The sequence below is a fragment of the Strix uralensis genome, chromosome 1 (genome assembly GCF_047716275.1).
Source record: "Strix uralensis isolate ZFMK-TIS-50842 chromosome 1, bStrUra1, whole genome shotgun sequence".
Classification (NCBI taxonomy): Eukaryota; Metazoa; Chordata; class Aves; order Strigiformes; family Strigidae; genus Strix; species Strix uralensis.
The window spans coordinates 128,161,748-128,182,641 of NC_133972.1; the positions used below are offsets into that span (position 1 = coordinate 128,161,748).

Below are 20,894 nucleotides of genomic sequence, written 5' to 3' on the forward strand. Positions count from 1 at the left end.
CCACGTTCAATTCTCAGTGATGGAAAATACATTCATTCATTTAATTATTCATGAAGCATGTCCTGTGTGATTGTGTTATTCCCCACCCTGTGGGATGAGGCGACTTTTTTTCTCAGTTGCTTTCAGGAGCGTGTATCCCCATCGGCTGTTTCTGTCCTGTCCCCTAGTGCACCTGGTGGACATCTGGAATGTGATAGAAGCCTTGCGGGAAAATGCACTGAACAACCTGGATCCCAACATCGAACTGAATGTGGCTCGCCTGGAAGCTGTGATTTCAACTATCTTCTACCAGCTCAACAAACGGATGCCAACAACCCACCAGATAAACGTGGAGCAATCCATCAGCTTACTGCTCAACTTCTTGCTAGCAGCCTTTGATCCGTAAGTCTGCCTTTCTTAGCCACGTGTGCTTCCCTCCTCTCCCAACTGGTGAAAGGATTTTACTTGCTCCAAAATATCTTTGGAAAACAATTGAACAAGCTAAATTGTGACCCAAATAATGAGCATGTGAATAGTGCTAACTAGGGAGAGAACCTAAATTAAGGGCCTCTGCTTTCCTTTCTGTTGAGCCAAATTCAGCACAACTGTGTTTTCATCCAGTTACTCAGACTTGTTCCAGTTTATATCAAAAAAGAATTATCTACAGTAACAAATTTACATCCACTTCTAATTTGCCTTGTTATTTATTGACACACCAGTGGCTGACACCACTGCAATGCCTCTGCAGCAGTGCCATGGGTTAATGGCTCATTATTTTGAAAGAGCTTATTTTCCTGCAAGTTCTTGCAGCTGTAAGCAATTTTTTCTTCTGGCTCATGCCAGTGCAGCATGATTTTGAGACCATGACAGAAATAGGATAAAGACCTGGAGGTGATGAAATTCATGTTGTTTATTACTGCATGGGACCAGTATTACAAAAAGGACAAGTTTGAGATAGAGCGAGCCACTTACCTTAACGAGTATACTGTGTATACATATTACAGTTTCTGAATACATAGTCATCAACCTGTACTGCAACATTTGCAGTCCTAAAAACCAAATTATTGGAGAACAGTGGTTAAGTCTGACAGATGCAGATGACCTATTGCCTCCTATGGCTTATATTTTGAAAATTCACCAGCTGAAAACACTGGCCATGACACATTAAAATAAGGATCCTGCCCCTCTCCCCCTCTCTCTTTCCGGTCCTCTTGCTTGAGGGCCCTGATGCTGGGTGTCATTGAGCACCTTTCAGAGCCAGACCAGCTAGTGGCTCAGTCACCATGGCAACGGGGAGAAAAAGTAGATGTTCCACATGACGAGGCTGCACCCAACCTCCCCTCCAGACCCTCCAAAGGGAAGAAAAAAAGCCAATCCATTGTGAAACCCTAGCCTTTAGGAATACTTTTGTCCCCTTAAGGGCAGTAAAAGAAGGAACAGGCATCTTATTTGATACCATTGTGTCTGTAACAAGAACACTAAAGGACGGTGAAGATGGCCAGATGCATGCATTGCTGCATGCCGGAAGCAAACTGCTCCCCAGCTGGTAAACACAGGGAAAGACCCAGGACTGTGGAAGCAAGGCCTGCAATAACATGCTTGTTTTGTAGCTCACTGTAAAGGGGTAAAGATCTCAGCTAGACGTCAAGGCTACTTGCAGCAAAATGAAGGAGAGGAATTTACTCCCCTGTAGGGAAACGGAGAATGTGCTTAAAGGGGTAAGGTTTTGCTTTCCCCGAAAACATCCCATGTGTTGTGGGTTGTGACCTGTTTCAGGGCTCCCATCAGGCCCTCCCAGGGGTGAGGAGGCTGTGACCCTCACTCCATTTGCCAAGCAGCAACTCAGTCTGTCGTGCTGCCTTCGAATGGGCTGCACAGGGTGCACTTCCCAAGAAGAACAGAGACACCCAAAGGACCCCCAGGAAGTCTCCCAACTCTGACATCTGGGATAGGGACTGGCTGCCTATCACACCGTTTTAAATGCGCCAAACATCTGGGATGAGGTTTAGGTGCAGTCTGAAATATCTAAGTTCAGGCTTCATGGAGATGTGTGTTAACTAGATCTCTCTTTACTGTAATGGGAGTTTGGACACCTATCACAGATACAGACATACAAGTTAAGCCTCTGATTGTCAGAATGTGCCCTACTCCTTAGTATGGTTCAGGTTATTGAAGTTTTGGGTCAGATGTTGGTTTAGCAACCACTGGAGGTCCAGATTTCCCTGTTTCTGGGAAACAGAGGGAGGAGGTGGCTCTACATGCTACAGGGACAGTGAGAGCTGCTGGGGTCTAGCCAGAGCTGATGTGTCTGCTTCCCATGTTGCTCCCTTCCATCCCCTCCCCTGCACTGCAGCAGAAAGGTCTTTCTGCTGAAGGCTACAAGTTGGTAGAAGAAGGAGCAAGGTGTTTTCTTGTGATCCCATGCTCAGAGGGAAGCAATGCATTGCACATAGGGGGAACAGGGATGAAAATGTGACGCGGGATGAAGTCTTTTTCTCGCTCTCTCCCCATTTATAGAAACTGGACAGTTAAACTAAATTGCCTGCAGTCTTCTCTGATGAAAAAAGGGGTTTTACTAGGTGCATGAATCATACTGAAATCATGACAGTTACCCCTAAAATAATCGTGTTATCTTTGATCTGGATTCACTCCTCTATTCCTTAACCTTGTGATTTAAGGAAACAGTTGGCCTGCAGAAATGCTATCCAAATTTCTAGGTGGCTACTGAAGAATTATTTTTCATGTTTATTAATGAATGTTAATGTGATCACATTTGATTCTATGAATACAGACAGCAACGAAAAAACCCAGAACAGCTTTCCAAGACCAAATAGCTCTTCAGTATAAATGAGAAGGCTGTTCTAAGTGATCGTGGATGTTTTTGGTGTTTGAGGCTGTGCAGAGATGGCTGCTCCTGCTGTACTGTGAGCAGGTCCAGAAAAGGTTATGCAGTTTCTCATGTCCTGTTTGAAACACAAAGATGGAGTTTGCAACTTAACGTATATGAACGGACCACAAGGGACAAGTTAATGTGTGATATTAAATCTAATAAGCCAACCACTGTCTCATTTATTTAGTTCTAGTTAATATGTACTGCCCCACATGTACTGTGCTGGCTGTAGTTACTGTAAGCTTTAAACAGAGCTTCTTGCTTTGTTTATAGCCTGCTGAAAACTTCTCAGGTTTCTCTGCCATCTGGCAGGGAGTATTTCCCTAGGCGTGCAATACCGATGTCTTCTCAGGAGCTAGAACCTGGCTAGCAAAACTTAAGAGGAACCATGGTGCAATGCCATGGCATGTGGGCCAGCTTGCCCACTGCCTGTGCTGAACTTTCATCCCAGTTTTTTTATGATTTTTTCATGGCGTTGGGGATTCATTAGGCCTACAGGTAATTGTATTTCCCTGTGCTCAATCCTGAAGGGAGAAAAAAGTGGGAAAAAATTATACTGTATGAGATTTCATGTGATGGTGAGTGTGATGCTCCTTCACGCTAAGCTAAGACTAAAGTGCAAACTTATAAAACTGCAAGTCAGTAAAATCAAAATTCACAAACAAAAATGCTGTTCCAATTAATTTGCTGTTAGTGTGTGAAAGTCAGCATCATGTGGTAGAGGACCCAAACAGACCAAAACCAATGAGCAGAATGAGGTGGTCAGACTTTAAAAAATCTGGACAAAAACATGCTGGATTTGTGTTTTTAACTGCACATTAAAAATGAGCAATAGCTTTTGCTTCAAGGTCTAAGGTGATGAAGTGGCTTTATGAAATAATGACATACTTCCTTCACTGGCACGCAAGTACTATATAAAAAGATGACAAGTTCAAACCTCTCTGAAAAATTCATTCCAGGCCAGTGTCAAAGACTAGGTGGCTGGGTAGAACGTCAGCCTCATTCAATCGAGCCATTCCCAAAAAGATTCTTTTTAAACAGACTGTAAAATATTCTGTGCTAGATTGTCTTCGGCACTGACTCAGTACTGCAATACAGCTATTCTTGCTGCAGAGTTTAACTGACAAGAAAATAGCTGATTTTTCTCTGTCCCTTGACACACCTGTCCTATGAATGGAGCTGTGAGCTCTGGGCTATGAAACAGACCCAGTCTGGCTGGAGGGTCTTGACTTCTACAAACAAAAGAGGAAATATTCGTGCTCGTATTTAATCAAACACACATTTGAATCATACTGAGTTCAGTACATAAAGATGTTCAGTATCTCTTTTGGAAGTATAACTTCTTGCTCATCTGTGTATTCAGAGCTGTGAAGTGTTTAATTCCCTCTCCTCCACCTTCGCTAATCACTGGAAGTCGTACAGGCCAGCCTGCTTTTACCAAGGAAGTCCAGAAAAAAAATGCATTTCAGGCCATTATGCAATTTGCTCTCCTAAATGAAAGAATTTTGCTTGATTCCAATAAAATTTCCTCCCTGAAACCTGTTTGTGAAAATGGGAATTTGGAGTTACAGCCTCTGACATTTCAGAATTGGCTGCCCTAAGTCAGGTGGGCAGTAGGAGGCCCACAAGTAACCAAAGAAGTTTCATTACTTTTGGAAAAGATAACTTAAAGCATCGGAGAAGCACCACTCCATGCCTAGTTAACGAGAAAAAAATGTATTGTCTCAATGTCCATTTCATGGGACACATTTGCTGTTTCTAAAGATGTGATGTTACTTCTTTATAGCTTTCCCCATCATATGACTGTCTCAGTATGAGTATTGCTAGAGATCCTGACAAATGTCAGTGTCACCCATTTGATACCACTCTCCTTGCTGACCCAAAAGGCAAATTCAGACCCTGGAGCTGGACTTAACCTTGTATGGTCTGTGGATTTTATCAGGCAGTCCGTGGGGCTTCCTTCCTCTGGGGAGAGGCTGTCTCTCTGCAGCCACGCAGTTGAAGAGTAAACCTTCTGCTCTGTTCTGGTGTCCAAAAGCATGTATTATTTTTTGCCCTTTTTCCCCCAAGCAGCAGGAAATAACCTTAAGCCCTGGCCATCTCTCTCTTTCCTGAGCACTCCATCCTGTGTTGTTGCTAAGTGCACATCAGCTTCAAGGTTTCCTTTTGCCATCATTTATGCTTCTAGTGCTTCTAGTGCTAGGATCTGAAGAATAACCTCAGTAAGAGAGGTGCTATGTAAAATCAAAATATTTTCTGTCCTCTCCTATTTCCACTAGTAAAATTTGTATCTCATTGTGTTAGCCAACCTAAAGCTTCTTTCAGGGAGCTCTGACTTCAACAGAGATCTTTATGCTGCTGTGAGCCACTGCTTCAGCATTTACTTTTACACAACAAACACTGTGAAGCCCCAGTGCTGCCAGTCAAGGACATCTGTAGTGCTTAGACATAGCTTAGGGCACTTCTGGATCCAAATTATGTTGGTGAGTCTTAGGCCCCATTATCCTGTCTGTTCATCAGTCATATATATTTATATATGCATGCATGTATATGTATGCACAGACAGACACATTCTTATATATATTTGAAGGGCAAATTGAATTTATACTGGCTCTAATGATGCCTTTATGAATACAAATGATCAATACAAAATACAATGTCAAAACTAATCAACTCAAACAGAGAGATTGAAGAGATAAATGAAATATTTTCATTTCTGTTCCTCTGTTCTATAACTGTTTGAGTATGGGAAGAGCCAGTGGCTCTGGGCTTGAAAGCTGAAGGCAAGTTGATATGTGTCTGCCATTCAAGAATATAATCCTATTAGTAAATGTAACTAAACCTAGTGGGAAAATTAATCTAAATCTGAAGCACTTCCGCGTGGGCTTTAGTTTTTCCTCTGATTCTTCCATTGCTTCTTAAGAATTCCATTGCTTCCACTTAGCATTTATTTTTCTTAAGTATAACCACTCTCTTAAAAGACAGGTGAAAACCTCATGATGGAACAGTGCAGAAAAGGTCCCAAAGGTCTAAAGGGTAGCACACACAAAAAGAATACAAAATGACCAAATTCTCAGCGATAACAGTGCTAGGTCCTGTTTTACACAAATTAGAATCCAGTCAATGAAAGATGGAAGTACAGAAGACTGGAAATTCCTATACTGTGGATTTAATCTTACGAAGCCACTCAAAGAGAACACAATATAATGAAGAGGAAAATGTGCACAAAAGCCAGCATTAAAGAACACAGTAAAGATTTATTTCTTAAATACCAAAGTAGGGAATTTATTTTTTTTGTCTGTATCTCTAGTTGATTTTCTGACAAAAAGAATTTTAAATGAGTGTAAAGAATATTTAGAATTAATATTTAAAATCATGGGTCACACTGATGTAGACTAAATCCAATTCGACAAATTTTAAAGATTATTAGCTAGCCAAGCTTAGGGAACTGACTCATTTTCTAAAGTCTGAGTGACTTAATGAATGTAGCAGTGAAGCGTGTAGCATACTTTAATGTACTAATATGTGTATACCATTCATGTCTACTATATATGTATATGTTACTGTATTAGTCAGGTTTGGGGTTAGCAGAGAGAGAGACAGTCACAGGCTCTGTGTCTTTACAGAATCAGTTTATCTTTTAATTCTGATCAGACGCAATTTTTTGCATTAGAATTATGACAATCAGCAGAGTAATTTCAGAAATATTGGCGAACAGTTGAATTTCTATATATTGCTATTGCCAGTGCAGTTAGACTTATCTTATGTAAGACATAATTATATATATTTCAACAGGAAATCTCTTGTAAGTGTAATGTTCCTTGGTAAAGACTGAAGGTCACAGAAACTCCACTTCCAAAAAATGACTTCAAACTTTATTATCTGGTCCCATCATTAGCCCTATCAGTAGAATTTAGAGGGAGACATGGGTGCCATTTTGCTAAACTCACAAATATTGGCTGACTGTCTTTTTTAAAGCATGATGACAACATGTTCTCACTGATGTCATTAAACAGGCATATGGGAAGCCATTTAATGCTAAGGAGTTTGGACGACAGATAAAAGTTGCTCCACTGTGGACTCTTACTGCCTTATAGTATGACTCTGAGAGTTTCAAGAAGAATCACATTTCAGCATTAGGATGTCAAAAAAATGAACATTAAAAAGCAGATGAATTTATGAGATAATATTCATTCTCATCTTTGGAAAGGGACTGAACATTACAGCATTTTTGTTCTGCCGTTCCTGTCAACACTGGGCCTAGTTTTGTGTGAACTGGGGGGATAGGTCTTTTAGGAGCTAAGAGTGCCTTGCAGTGTGTGAAGTCACATATTACTAATGCAGCTCGAATATACCAAAGTTTCTATTATGGCAGGTAATCATTGGGGACCATTATGACCGGAGAGGGAGAATGAGGATAGCAAGAGGAGCAATAAAGTTAAGCCATTGTGTGCTTCAAGACAGTTGAAGGAAGAATTGGCAATGTGCTAAAAGTGAACACAGCATCCTGAGAGTGCAGTATATGGTCTGATCCTTCCAGGGAGAAGAAAAATTCTTTTATTTTTACCTGAAAGTGACTGGACTTAGAGAAAAAACTATGTCTTTTTGTCCCGAGGCATAGTCCTGTGTGCATTTGGGGTTTAATAGCATTATGCATTTTAAGTTGACAATAAGAGAGCCAGGCGTAGCGTCAACTTTAACAAGCCAGGGACAAGACTCTTCTACATAGCACAACAAATGGCCTTTGCTCATTCTGGATGCAAGTATATTCCCCAATTTTCAGCAAAGTCCTTCTTAAAGGTTCATGGGAGTCAGGTGTATCATTTAAAAGGCAGTTGTCAGGACTTATTAACAGGTATAATATGCAGCTTGTGCAATCATGTGAGCCCTTTCTGCTTTTTCACTTTCGTTCCCAGTGTTGATTTTTGCACTTATTTGCAATCTTCTAGGGACAGAAGATACACAGTGCACGTAGGATAGGGAGACCATGAGAGTGATAGGTGCCTTCCCGCAAATAGCAGTAATAATCATCACCTTAGTGTATAATGAGATAAACAGTTTAATACTGAGCTTCATATACATAATAAATCTGTTCTGAGATCTTTACAGAATAATGTACTGATGAGTATTCCCACAAAACAAACTTTCATTTTAAAGGTCTTATTTCTTTGTATGTCAATCCACATATAGTGTGCATTACAGTATGTCATTTCAGTTATATACATTTTAAATGGAAAGAGGTCTATATTATAAAATGGACATTAAAATATGTCTACTTTCTACTTTTGAACAGGGAAGGACATGGTAAAATTTCCGTTTTTGCTGTCAAAATGGCCTTGGCAACTCTTTGTGGAGGAAAGATCATGGACAAATTAAGATGTAAGTCTTTTGGGTGACATTTTTTACCTGTTAATCATTGTTGTACTTCGAGAGATAACAGTACAGGTAGGAAAAGAGGGAATTAGGATAAGTTACAATATTGTGGCTAGGTTTGGGATTTGCACTATATATATCTCCAAGTAAATCCTGCTAAATATTTGACTGAACTTCACACTGGACTTCATATTTTTGGAGCCAGATTGCATATATTGAGGTTCTGATTCGTGGATTTTTTTCCTTTGGAATGATTGAATTCAGAGTACAGGTAAGTGCTTCAAATGTTCAACATCATGAAGCATCACTTAGCAATTTCTTCAGACATTTTTTAGTAACATCTCTCATTTCACACTTAGAAGTACAATATATTTATGCACTATTTATATTTCTTCCCATAGGGCACATACTAATTCCATCTATTTTGAAGAACAGATTTCTCATTTCACTGTATTTATTCACAGTTCCCCAATAGCCAAGGCATAGTTTACTTGTAGCTGCAATGAAAGACTTTCTGTTTAGTGCTATGATGCCTGTAGCTCAGGTCCAGAACACCATTTTCCAGACTAAAAGGATTAATGTCAACCTTCAGTTTCCTCTGAGTCTTCTACCACTGCCAAAGAAAATTGAGTTTGCAAATTGTTGTGGATTGGAGTACACAAGTAGAAATCCCAGGTGCTAATTTAGTCTTCCAGATTTGATGGCATTTTTAAATATATTATTTCTGTGTAGAAACTCAAATGCATATTGAACTTAAATTATAAATTATAAATTGAACACTTTGTTCCCTAGGCTGCTTAAAGAAGAGGAGCAGGGCCCATCCAGTGGAAGGCTGGAGTACGATGCTCATGTTTCGGGTCAGCAGTCCCAGGGTCCTAGTGTCAGAATTGCCCTTCAGGTTCCTGGAAATGAAGCAACTGACATGACACCCTGAAAAATTATAAATGTTCCTTAGTCTATGATCCCCTGATAAGCTTAGGATAATTTTAAACAAGGGGAAAAGTAAAGGCTGAGAAATAGCATCTCTGCAATAATAAAACTGCGATATTTTTATACATGAACAAAAAAAGCAAAAAAGGGAGAAGAGTCAAAAGTAATGCATTTGAAAGACCTTCAGTGCTTTGTGTGTCCAAAACAATAACAACTGACTTAATGAGCTCATTGTCAAGATTTAGATTTGACATGGTAAGCTGGCAGTAGGCAAAAAGCTGATGTTGCGTAGCTTGTCAAATTAGATCCTTCTTATCTGATTAAATTACTGCCTCATGCCATGCATCAGACTGTGCTTAAAAAAATGACCACACACAGTGAAAAAAAGCAGGAATATTTTAATATCAAAATCTGCTTCTTTTTTATATGTAAATCATTATATTTGTTTTCTATTGAGGTGGGTTATAATTAAAGATGCAGTAATAGTGGAGGCTGCCATAAGCAGAACATGTTGGTTAGCACTTCTGGTTCAAATCAGATGATCTTAATTCAGAGCAAATTTGTAGCTCTCACTGAAATTGCTGTTTCCTTTTCTTGTCTTTTCTCCCCCTCAGATATTTTCTCAATGATTTCTGACTCCAGTGGAGTGATGGTTTATGGCAGATACGACATGTTTCTGCGGGAAGTTCTCAAGCTGCCCACGGCTGTTTTTGAAGGGCCTTCATTTGGTTATACTGAGCAATCAGCAAAATCCTGTTTCTCGCAACAGGTAAATGAAGAGTGAGCATCCGAGAACACAGGATCTCAATCACCCCTCAGCGGGCCAAGACTTTCTTCCTTTCTTACAGATACATGCATATTCACCCAGGAAACACATGACTGGGTGGAGGGGAGGTCCACTTCGCTAATTGCTGGCATGTAGGTTAGCTAGTCTCTATAGGTTCCCCATACAACCACGGAGGAGAGAGAAGCTTAGTCAAAAACTGATTCAGAGCAGGATCTTAACTTACATGTCCCTAATTAGGGAGCCTGAGGAGCCTAACTTCCTAATTTAAGCACCTAAGTTAGATACTTACATTTAGGTGGTATAAATACCCCAAGATATACAATCCTCCACTCCAGTTAGTTGTTTTTGCTATAAGCATGTATGAGACTTTAACTTCTCCGTACAAAGCTCAGCTCCCACCAAAAAATCAAACTACATGTTTTCCAAGTGATGGTGTGCACACAGAAGTTGTTTACGAGTGAGAAGAAAATGACCTTAAACCTTTATTGAAAATGGGAGTCAGTAGGTATTAGAAAATCCCTAGTCTCTTGGAGATGAGATCAGTGAGATAGGGTCAGGAAAGCAATGTATTGATCCTGAAGAAAATATGAGATTTTTCCACAACTCACCAGACTCTGTAGGTGCACTGAGTACAGTACATTGGCTGCAGCTAATACCTTGCACTTCAATAGATCCCCTAATTGGGGCTGGTTTTCCACTTCTGTAATGGAGAAAGAGATAATTCCTCTGGCTCTTGCCATACATCACACTGTATAATTCCATAACTATAAAGTAAGGGAAGATGCTGAAACTGGAGAACAGTTACAAATAAAGTGATATTCTCTTTCTCTTTATCCTTCCATTCACTAACTGAATAGTGTTGAACAAATAAGTTGAATGGAGCAGGAATAGTGTCATTTTCATGTAAAATAGAGTCTCATTTTTTGTTTTCTCTCAGTTTCATCACTAATCAATAGGCACTCCAGTCAACGGAAAGGCATTGTTGAAATTCATTTATTGAATCATCTCCCAAATCATTTTAAATGGCAATGTTTGCATATGTGAAACTAGTCTTGTTTCACAGAGGGAGACTTAAGATAGCAGTTCATCTTATGTTGAAGAATTTACATAGTGAAGTGACTTCTACTAGTCTTGTGTTCAAATAATAAAAGAGTGCTCTTGCATGGCAACAGGGCGTTCAAGCTTTGCATGTTGGACATGCTATTATTAAAGATGAAAAAGCAATTTCTTTCCTCGAAAAAATGTCATTCAGGCCTCATTTTCTATCTGAGCAGCCATCAGAAATCGCACTTTCATTGGCATTCAAATGAGTGGACCAAATGTGCTAAGGTACCTTAAGAAACAAAGTCTCCAAACAGGCATTAGATGGTTTAGTTCACAGTCTCCACTTAAAGCTAATGAGAATTAGTTCTCTGACTGATGTAGGTACACAGCAGATTTACAAAGCTGTTGTTTTGATCTGTAGGCAGCCAAGTAGTCTTGTAAATCTAGTCTAATATTTCACTTAAACTCACTTTATGTAATTCTCATTATGTCCTCACTAGGGATGAACCAGAGTTTTGAAACAAGACTCAAAACAACATATCCTTATGACACTGTGATAAATGATATTTACAGTCTTAGTCACACTGTAGATTGTTCTTTCACTCTCTCATATTGCACTTAGCATTATCAGAAGTTGATGCCTTGGGATAAATTTGGCACTCTCTCTCTGTTGTTCTCAGTCTGGATGACTTTTGCTTACCAGAAGCCTTTCAGCCCCCTGATACATAGATTCATCAATTTCAGGAAACGAAAAAATTCTGGGAATGATCTTCTGCTCATGGTGTCAAATCCATTTCAGTTTGCATCTGAAAGGATTTTTCCTATTGCAGAAATGTTTTTATTATTCCCCATTGTACTGGTTTATTTGATCTAACCATGTATTTTCCTCTGTCTGTGAACCACTGCTAGATTGAATGGCTATTCAAATAGAAACAACAGTGTTTCCTCATCAGCAAATTTATGGAACAGAAATGCCAGAGCAAGTGACTTAATGTTTCAGAATACAAATGTCTGGCTCAAAAAGGAGTTTTATCACCACCACTTTCCCCCATAGGTAGGATTAATATGATGTTACACTGTATCTGTATTAAAAAGTGTTGCTATTATAAAAAAAACTTTTTATTTCTCTTTTTTTATCCCAAACTAAAAGGATAGACACTAACTTCATTTTCTTAGCACTTGGCTAAGTGTTATTCCACAAACCTAGACACCATCTGCATGTATCATATATTTAGAAAACAGCTTTCAGTTTCAACTTTCCCAGCAGATGAAACAAAAATGCAGGAGAAAAATATGCTTTTTAAAATGTATGGAAATTGCTCTGCTGGTGTCCTTTTAAGGGACACTGCTCTCTCTAATCCATAAAATCAGTGACCACCAGAAGAGTTCAGCCATAAAGCTGCCAGTGAAGCTAAGTTGCTTTATTTGGTGCAATCAGGTTTTAAATTATAGCTGCATTCAAAAGCCTACTGCATTGTGGAAGAGTTGTTCTTGTCTCCCCATCTATTTGCTTGTTTAGACTGGCTGTGCGTTTGCTGCCAGCTTATCTGCCTTCAAGAGCAGAGGGAAGACTTAAGGCTACTCAGCTCTGCAGTATGGGGCACTGGAGGACCTTTCTTTTCCAAAACTTCACTCTGCCTTTTCTCCTGCTCTCATTTCTGCTGCAGACAGCACAAACATTTGCTGGTGACATTGGTCAGCAAAGCCAGGCCAAACATCCACAGCAGATCTCCAAAAGAAAGATTGTTTTCTGTCATCTGATGCTTATAACATAGGATGCCTATTTGGGAAGTGGTTTTCCACTCTCCATGGGTGGAAAGATCATTCATAAAACAAGCAGGTGGTAGCTGTTTGATTGGACTTTCATACTGTAGATATTGTGGGAAAAGATAGTATTTCAGTGAGATTTAGAGCTCACATTCTGGCTGTTTCTGTTCATTAAAGAATCAAGACCATTTTCCCAACTAGCCTGAAGTATTTTCTCTTCTCCTAGGGACAAATATCTTTATAGATTTCCCAATATCTTGCAATATTTCAGCCCTGAGACTGTTACAGAGTGCGATGTTTTCCACTGATCACTCAGTGTATAACAGAAATAATGATTTTCTTCACATCTGATGGCAGTTGTATATAAATGCAGCACAGACTCTCCATCTGGAAATCTCAGCTCTTAAAAGCGTTCCACAACACACAGAGATGATACATGTCACTGCATAGCTGCTGTTTTGCTTCCTCATGGGGTAACCACAGTTCTTTAGCAAGTTAAAGCAGTAGCTTATGCAATCAGATATGAAAATTTAGCAATCCCTTTGGATATGGGGATGCTACTTAAATATGTATGGCTACAAATTATATCTGTACCCAGTCTCAACAGGGCTCAATATTTTTGCATCTTAATTTTATTTTAAAGGAAGGCTTAGTTGCTGATTTCTTAAGGACTCTCTGTCCTTGACCACCCAGTAGGTGTGTACTTTAGTACCCATTTATGTATCCAGTATACTACATAGGAAAGAGCATGTATTTATGATGGAGATATCTCAGGCTGAAATATCACCTACATGTCTGAAAGAACAAATGAACTAAGATTTGTGAGGACTTTTTCCAGACACCTAAGAAATGTAAGGCCCTAGATTAGATTTTTAAAATAAACAGGGGTATTTTAGAGTTTAAATTGCTTTGAAAGATAAAGCCGCATAGATCTTTAAGTGCTTACAGATGTGGAGAGTTTAGGAACAGTTGTAGTCCTCAAGTGTATGCAAACACAACATCCCACAATCAGAGCTCACCCATAATTAGTTGCCATCACTCAACAGACAAACATAGTTTCTTAAATTACAGTAGCACAATTGCCTGTGATAGTCTGTCCTTACCTTATATTTGTTTTGAAATTATACTCCCTTGTTATTTTCTTTCATTTTCTTTCTTGGAGTACCATCAGTCATTCTCTGCAGTGACTTTTCATGTGAAAATTGGTAATACATAGTGATACCCTACATGCACTTGTACTTGTTATAGGGTACTCAAAACACATGAAAACATGAAGAGTTGAATGCCAACCTTATTCACAAAGCATCTTCAGGCAATGACTTTTAGAAGAGAGTCTTGAAGTGAGTGGGAGCTAGGTGTCTCTAACCCAGCCTTGTGAAAAGGGCTGCTAGTCATCAGTAGTATACATTGAACTACTAAAAATAATTTGGAAAGGCTTTGCTACTATCACTTGTTCTTTTTAGTAAACCAGGGCTACAAGGAAACAGTGTCTGGAACTTGTTCTCAAGCATTTCTGTAAAGACAGGATAAAACCATTTTGATATGTCTAATTACTGATTCTTTGTGCATGTTTGTTTGCTTGTTTGAGCAGAAAAAAGTCACGTTAAACACTTTCTTGGATACTCTCATGTCTGATCCCCCACCACAGTGTCTAGTGTGGTTACCACTTCTGCATCGACTGGCAAATGTTGAAAATGGTAAGTAAGAGCTTCTGCCAAAAACCAGTTACAAAAGTAAACTTTTGTGTGGTGATTTTCTCACTCTGTAGATGGTTTTGTAAGAGCTACTGTACTGCATTCATTGATTGCATGTGCTATTTTTACAGTCACTGGTAAAATATTTAAAGAATCCTGTTGGTCATTTGGCCAGGAATGTGGCTTAATTTTTGCTATGCTCAGGATATTATCCTGATCATCTCCTCTCCTCCTGTGCTCTGGATAAGCAAAGAGCAATAGGACTTGATCCATTCACACACTTCTATTTGGTAAACTATCAAGGCCACAACTTTTATTAGCTATGACATATGGCAGCAGAGAAGGAACAGCTTGGCAGTTTCCGTTCATGCAGTATTCTTGGCAGGAGATGTCCAGCGCAGTGCAAAATACTGGCCAAAAGGTCCTTATGAAGGATCTCCTAAACCTACACTGCCAGACAATATACTCTGAAAAGGAAGTTCCCGATTCGTCCTTATCCTTTGCTTGTGCAGAAGATGAGGATTTAACTGTGAGATGCCTCTTTCTCCTCAAGGGTTGTCTTTCCCCAAAATGAGTAGATCACATTTTAAGACAGGAAGGTACCATGAAGATCAATTCATTTGATTATTGCACAGTGCATGTTGCATGTCCCTGGACAGTAACATCTTCCTCAGCCTTCCGACTTATTGAACACCTGGGGAAAAGTTCACAGACTCACAGATGTAGTCCTCCAGCCAAACCCTTCATATACTGTTTCTGTAGAAGGTGCTGCCACACAGAAAGTGCAGGGGTGGAGCTAGAAAGCTTGTGCATTTCATCTCACTGTGTACACCAACCACCAAATTGCAGCCTGCAAACAGTCCAGTTCCTCATGTAGTTCTGGAGGAGCTCCCCAGCTCCAATGCAGCTGGCTTGTGCTGTCCAGAAGGACTAGCACTGTCAGTGTTAAATAGAAAAAAAGCATGAGACAAGAAATGCCTTTTTACTGTCTTATTATCTGGGTGTACTTGTTTGTAATGTGGCATTTCTTGCTCATGATCATCAGAAGGCAGTGATGCTGACGGTTATTATTCCAACACTTTAAATCTAGGAAAAGGAAGATTTAAAAATGGAGGAAGTTTTTACAAAAATTTTAAAATATTCATTTAGCAAGATAAATAGGTTTTTTGTAAACAATTTTACAGCCCAGTATTTTGTCTTAGAGGTTGTTGTGTAAGGGGCTTGTTGAGTATTCTTGTGTTGTTGCTCCCTTGAAGGTTTACCTCTAGCATAACTGAAGCTTTGGGATGCTGCAGGGTAAAAGAAGGCAGGGGGAGGGTGGCAGGAGGAAGACAAGATCATATATACTCATCCTGTTAGGCAATAGAAATATTTATACTATATTTCCAACAAGAAAAGGGGGCTGGTGGAAGGGGCAGTGTGCAGCCATTTTTTGGTGATAAAAGAAGGAGGAAGTCATACATGTTCTTGTACTAAATAAATCTCTCTTCCATTGAAAGGTACCGAGGTGGGTAAGGTGAAGTTCCAAAATCCTTCTTGGCTACAGAGCTACCTATCTACCCCACCTTCCTCAAGCTCTTGTCATCCATCCCTGTCCCTTACCAGCTTTGCACTCTCCCAGTCTAGAGCACTAACCCTTCTTGCTGTGAAATTCTGGCAGAGTATTAAACCCTGACACACTCAGCATTGATCCGAATCCTCCCAGCCTGAACCTTACAACTGAAAAGCAGAAGGTGCCTGGCAACAAGGAGATGTTTGGTACCCCATGGTAAATTGGGTACATGCTGTAGCAAGGAGAGAGGAACAGAAATAGCATTATTGCCAGGAAGGGGCTTCAGAATCTCAATTAGAGCCTTAGCGTGCTCAGTGACTTGCATCCTTGTTACTGTCTGCTTCTGAGTGGAACAGAGAACAGAACCACACGGGTCCCTTCGATGGCCAGCTTTCCAAATCTGGGCATCCAAAGCCAGATTCAAAGTGTTCAAATCCATATATAGGTACCTAAACGATGCCAGTTGGACAGATGAGACAGCAGTAATGAAGAGACAACAACATGCCTAAGTACACTTTTGTGCTTCCAGTAATCAGACAGCTGAGTTTGACTTTACATCCAAGGTGCATCACTTTAGCTCCTCACAGCACAGCAAAACTTTCAGCTTCCCCCAGTATTATAGAATAGAATCATAGAATGGGTTGAGTTGGGAGGGACCTTAAAGATCATCTAGTTCCAACCCCCCTGCCATGGGCAGGGACACCTTCCACTAGACCAGGTTGCTCAAAGCCCCATCCAGCCTGGCCTTGAACACTTCCAGGGAGGGGGCAGCCACAACTTCTCTGGGCAACCTGTTCCAGTGTCTCACCACCCTCACAGTAACGCAGCTGAAGGGTGCAGTGGATTTTCCCACTTATGAATTTCCTCTATCATATATTTTGTTGGACACTGAACACACTTTTCACTGCTGCAAGCAGGAGGTGCAGGCATCAGCTCAGAAGTGATGAGGAATTTGGTAGTGTAGGAAGCGTTGCCTGTGGATCAGCACAGGTTGCTGGGCAGTTACTTGAGTTTTCATGGGTCAAAGCTGTAGGCAGCATCCGATGCTGCAGATTGCTAGAAACAAAGAAAGGATTCACCCTTCAGTTCAGGGCTTTGTCTGTAAACTTTTGCTGGGGGTTTCTCTGCTTTAGTTTATGGCTCAGCGTTTTTCTCTCCTGTGCAGTCTTCCATCCTGTCGAGTGTTCCTACTGCCACAGCGAGAGCATGATGGGGTTTCGCTACCGCTGCCAGCAGTGTCACAATTACCAGCTCTGTCAGGACTGCTTCTGGAGGGGCCATGCCAGCGGTTCCCACAGCAACCAGCACCAAATGAAAGAGTACACGTCATGGGTAAGGGAAGGCTCGCGCCTTGCTGCAGACTGCTTAGCCCTCCAGCCAGCAGAGAAGCCCCCGGCTGCATCTCCGGGCAGCTGTCTGGCACAGGGAGGCTGGGAGCCAGGCTGCCGGTTCGGATTGGCAACCCCGTCAGGGAGGCTCTGGCCTTGGGAGCTGTCAGGAGAGTACAGAGGTGGGAATGGTCTTTTCTGGGTGAGGATCTGGGGCGCCTGTGACGGTGCGTGCTGCGGGGAGGGCAGGGCAGGAGGGGCTGGCAGCAGGGCACCAGGCTCACGGCAGTTTCTCCTGTTCCCACAGGACTCATGGTAAAATCATCATTGGCTTGCTCTGTTTGGCTACGTGTAAATGAAATGATGAATACTTAATGCTCATTCATCAATATTTTCAGTCTAGTGGCTGCAGCATATGTGTACATTTGGGATGGTCCTGGCACTGTAGATTTGAGTGTGGTCACAGGCTTAGATCCACAGTAGTGTTTACTGTAGAGAAAAACACACTTGAATCTTTTTGTTGTTAAACAAAATAATTCAATGCTTTTTCTAAGCTGAAAGAGAAGTATCAACAGCTACATTAATCTTCTCTGAAGGGCATCAGACCTAGGAGTTGAGCTCTCCGCAAACTGGAGCAAAGCTCCAACAGAAGCCCTAGATCATGGAGCATCCCAATCCTTCAGGGTTCAAATCCAGAGACCAGCAGAAAATCCTAACTAATCTCAAATATTGCAAAAGTATATTATTACCAAAAAAAAAAAAATATGCATATAGCAACAGCTCACATTTGTACAGCACTTTGTGTGTATTTTTTAACGAAGTTCTGAAGCCTAACACTTTTAAAATGTCTGTTTTGATGGAGCAGGCAAGGGTTAAATTTGACATGGTTTGCTCTGTATGCCAGTCACACAGCCCTGCACTGTATCCCAGCAGATCTGGATCTGTAATTGTTTTTGTGGGTCCTAATTGCTGCTTGTAGCATAGACACGAATGGCTTGAGTTTAGACTCTGAATAGAAGAGTGCCCACTACATAGCTCTGACTCCATTCCTAACAGCAATTTGTGCTTATAAAATCATTTTTCACTGTAACCAGGGAGCTGTAATTATAGGTAGGAAGTAATTGGAAAACTTAAGATTTCTGCTCAGCAGAAGACAAAAACGTGACTACATGCCTAGTGGTTTCAAATGTTTCCTTGTCAGAAACAAATGTTTTGCTTCAAGTTTGAAATTGCCTTTCTGTAGCATTCATTAGCATTTGTTCAAACCTAGTTAGCATTCTCCATAAGGCATCCATATTGAGCTCCACATGCAGATTAAAGGTGTTCATGGGTGCAGTGGAACTCAACTATTCTCATTTCAGAGTGAAATAGCATTTATAATGAGAGAAAAAGCCTGAATTTTACATATTTAGGTTGGATTTCTGTAATAGAAATAATAGAAATATTTCATTATCTTGATTACAGTCATAAGTCAATGCAGGATGTGTGTGCACAAATGCAATACCACTCCTGTTAAGCTCCAAAAAGATTTTTAAATTTCAGCGTGTAGAGCTGTATTTTGGAGGGAGGACACAGTGTGAGGGCCACCACCCCTGCTTTACTGGCAGAGAAGCTGAATCACAGAGAGGTGGGTTGGATTCCCTGAGAATCTCTCACACAACCTAAAAGACACCCTTAGATCCCTGAGCCCTTCCTTAGAAAAGTGTTCAACTGCAAAGTGTCCAAACAAAACTAGAAAGCAGAAAATACTGGGGGTTTTTTTTTAGACTTGCTGATGGAATTTTGGGGTGAAAAGCATGCTTCTTGTGCAGAGCCTCCCCATCTTTTGGTGGTGGTGACAATAGGTCAGCCTCTTCTGGTGCACTGTCACCATGGCAGGGCAATTCTTGCCATGCACATGTCTCAAATTTCCCATTCCCCAGTGTGGCAGGTGCTGCAGCAGCCGTGGGAGGTGAAAGAGGAGCTTTATAACAGCAGCTAAACAGTACAGGGTGCTGGAGCTGAGGAGGGAAATACAAGTGAGAAGAAAGAATATGGCAGCCTTGTCCTGGCCCACAGCGAGGAAGGAAACGGTGTCCCATACAGTGTATCTATATGGGCAGGCATACATGGGTTTGTTTTGCTTGCACTTCCAAGATAGAGACAGCTCCAGTCCAGGTGACGCTTAACTTTGTGCTGTCCTTCATTCAGTACTACCTGAGTGCAGCACTGCAAAAAAGCCATGCCAGTTGCATCTGTCCATATAGATATACCCCCCAAGCCTATTATTCTGAAGGCCCCTGAAGGTAAGAGTAATCTTTCCTCCAAACTGAGCAGTCTTTGCTTACCAGACTCTTGGAGTGGGAGGGAGGCAAGGGGGATGTCAGTTGATAGGTATGCAAGCCGTAGAGCCTCCTGTTGTTTTGTGCTTCCTATAGCAGAAACAGTATGCACCTTACTTGTCCAGATTACCTCTACCTTCCTTGTTCCTCCCAGAAATCACCTGCTAAGAAGCTAACTAATGCACTTAGCAAGTCTTTAAGCTGTGCTTCCAGCCGTGAACCTTTGCACCCAATGTTCCCTGACCAGCCTGAAAAACCTCTAAACCTGGCTCATATTGTGTAAGTATCTGTGTGCTGTAGAGAAAGTAAGCTTTGTTATAGGAGTTGCTTACACCAAGGGTAGATACTATAGCTCTGAACAAAATAGGAGATAGCTGTGGCATATCAAGCTCAATGAATCACAAGTGCAAATTTGCAGATAGGGGTATTTAGTATTAAAAATGTTCTTCTGGTGTGACTTCACTTGAAAAGTCAGTGGGATATGTACATATAACCAAATACTGGGATACAATGTTGGTATGCCCCTATTCTCCCCAAGAGATATTCATGCAATTTCATAGAGTCTCAGCGCTTTGGGCTGTATTCATGCTAAGAACATTAGTTTTGTTGTCTAGAAATTCTCAATTTCAGTGTATCATAGGTAGTCTTGACATGAGGTGCCAGAGAAAAGTGAAGTCTGACCACTTTTTCTGAAATCAGTGTCAGAGTTCTTGCTGACTTTAGTAGAGCTGTGGCTTCACCCACCCCAGAAGAGTTATATGAGTCTGCGTAAGAAGTGTGTCTTTAATTGCCAAGTCACTTGAAGGGAGTCTGTTATCTTTACATTTTGATGTTTTAGGAAAGCAAAATTATTTTTTGATATAGTAGTTTGTGTTACTACCTTTTCTGTGCAGGAGTCAAGAAACTCAAAGCAGAAAGAAAATGTTTGTGCAGGGTGGGGAAATTATCACTTGGGAATTTTTTTTCTAAAGTGCATTCACCGCCCATAGTGGCAGTTGCTCAGATTTTCTCATCAGTTTGTTTTACCTTTGTTTCCTGGGTCCTTAAAAAAGAAAAAAAAGTTAAATTTTCCATAGAATTCAGGAAGAATCAAGACATTGGTTGGAAGAAAGTTACAAAGACATTAACTTGGAAAAATTATTCCAAAAATGCTGTCTTTAAAGTATTTCTCTTATTCTGATAGATTTCTTAAGAAAATATCTTTCTTAAGCATCTTCTCAGGGGCCCTG

At 40.7% G+C, this 20,894-nt stretch overlaps 1 protein-coding gene across 17 annotated transcripts in view; it reads left to right on the forward strand.

Annotated features, from left to right (window-relative positions):
• The window catches only part of DTNA (dystrobrevin alpha), a 197,066-nt gene that overhangs the window by 124,210 nt on the left and 51,962 nt on the right, over positions 1–20,894 (forward strand). For all 17 annotated transcript variants that reach the window (XM_074880572.1, XM_074880576.1, XM_074880451.1 and 14 more), the window contains 6 exons: positions 168–381; positions 8,163–8,248; positions 9,787–9,941; positions 14,362–14,467; positions 17,182–17,348; positions 19,820–19,944. In XM_074880572.1, the coding sequence (XP_074736673.1) occupies positions 168–381; positions 8,163–8,248; positions 9,787–9,941; positions 14,362–14,467; positions 17,182–17,348; positions 19,820–19,944 (853 nt within the window). The remainder of the gene's footprint in view (positions 1–167; positions 382–8,162; positions 8,249–9,786; positions 9,942–14,361; positions 14,468–17,181; positions 17,349–19,819; positions 19,945–20,894) is intronic.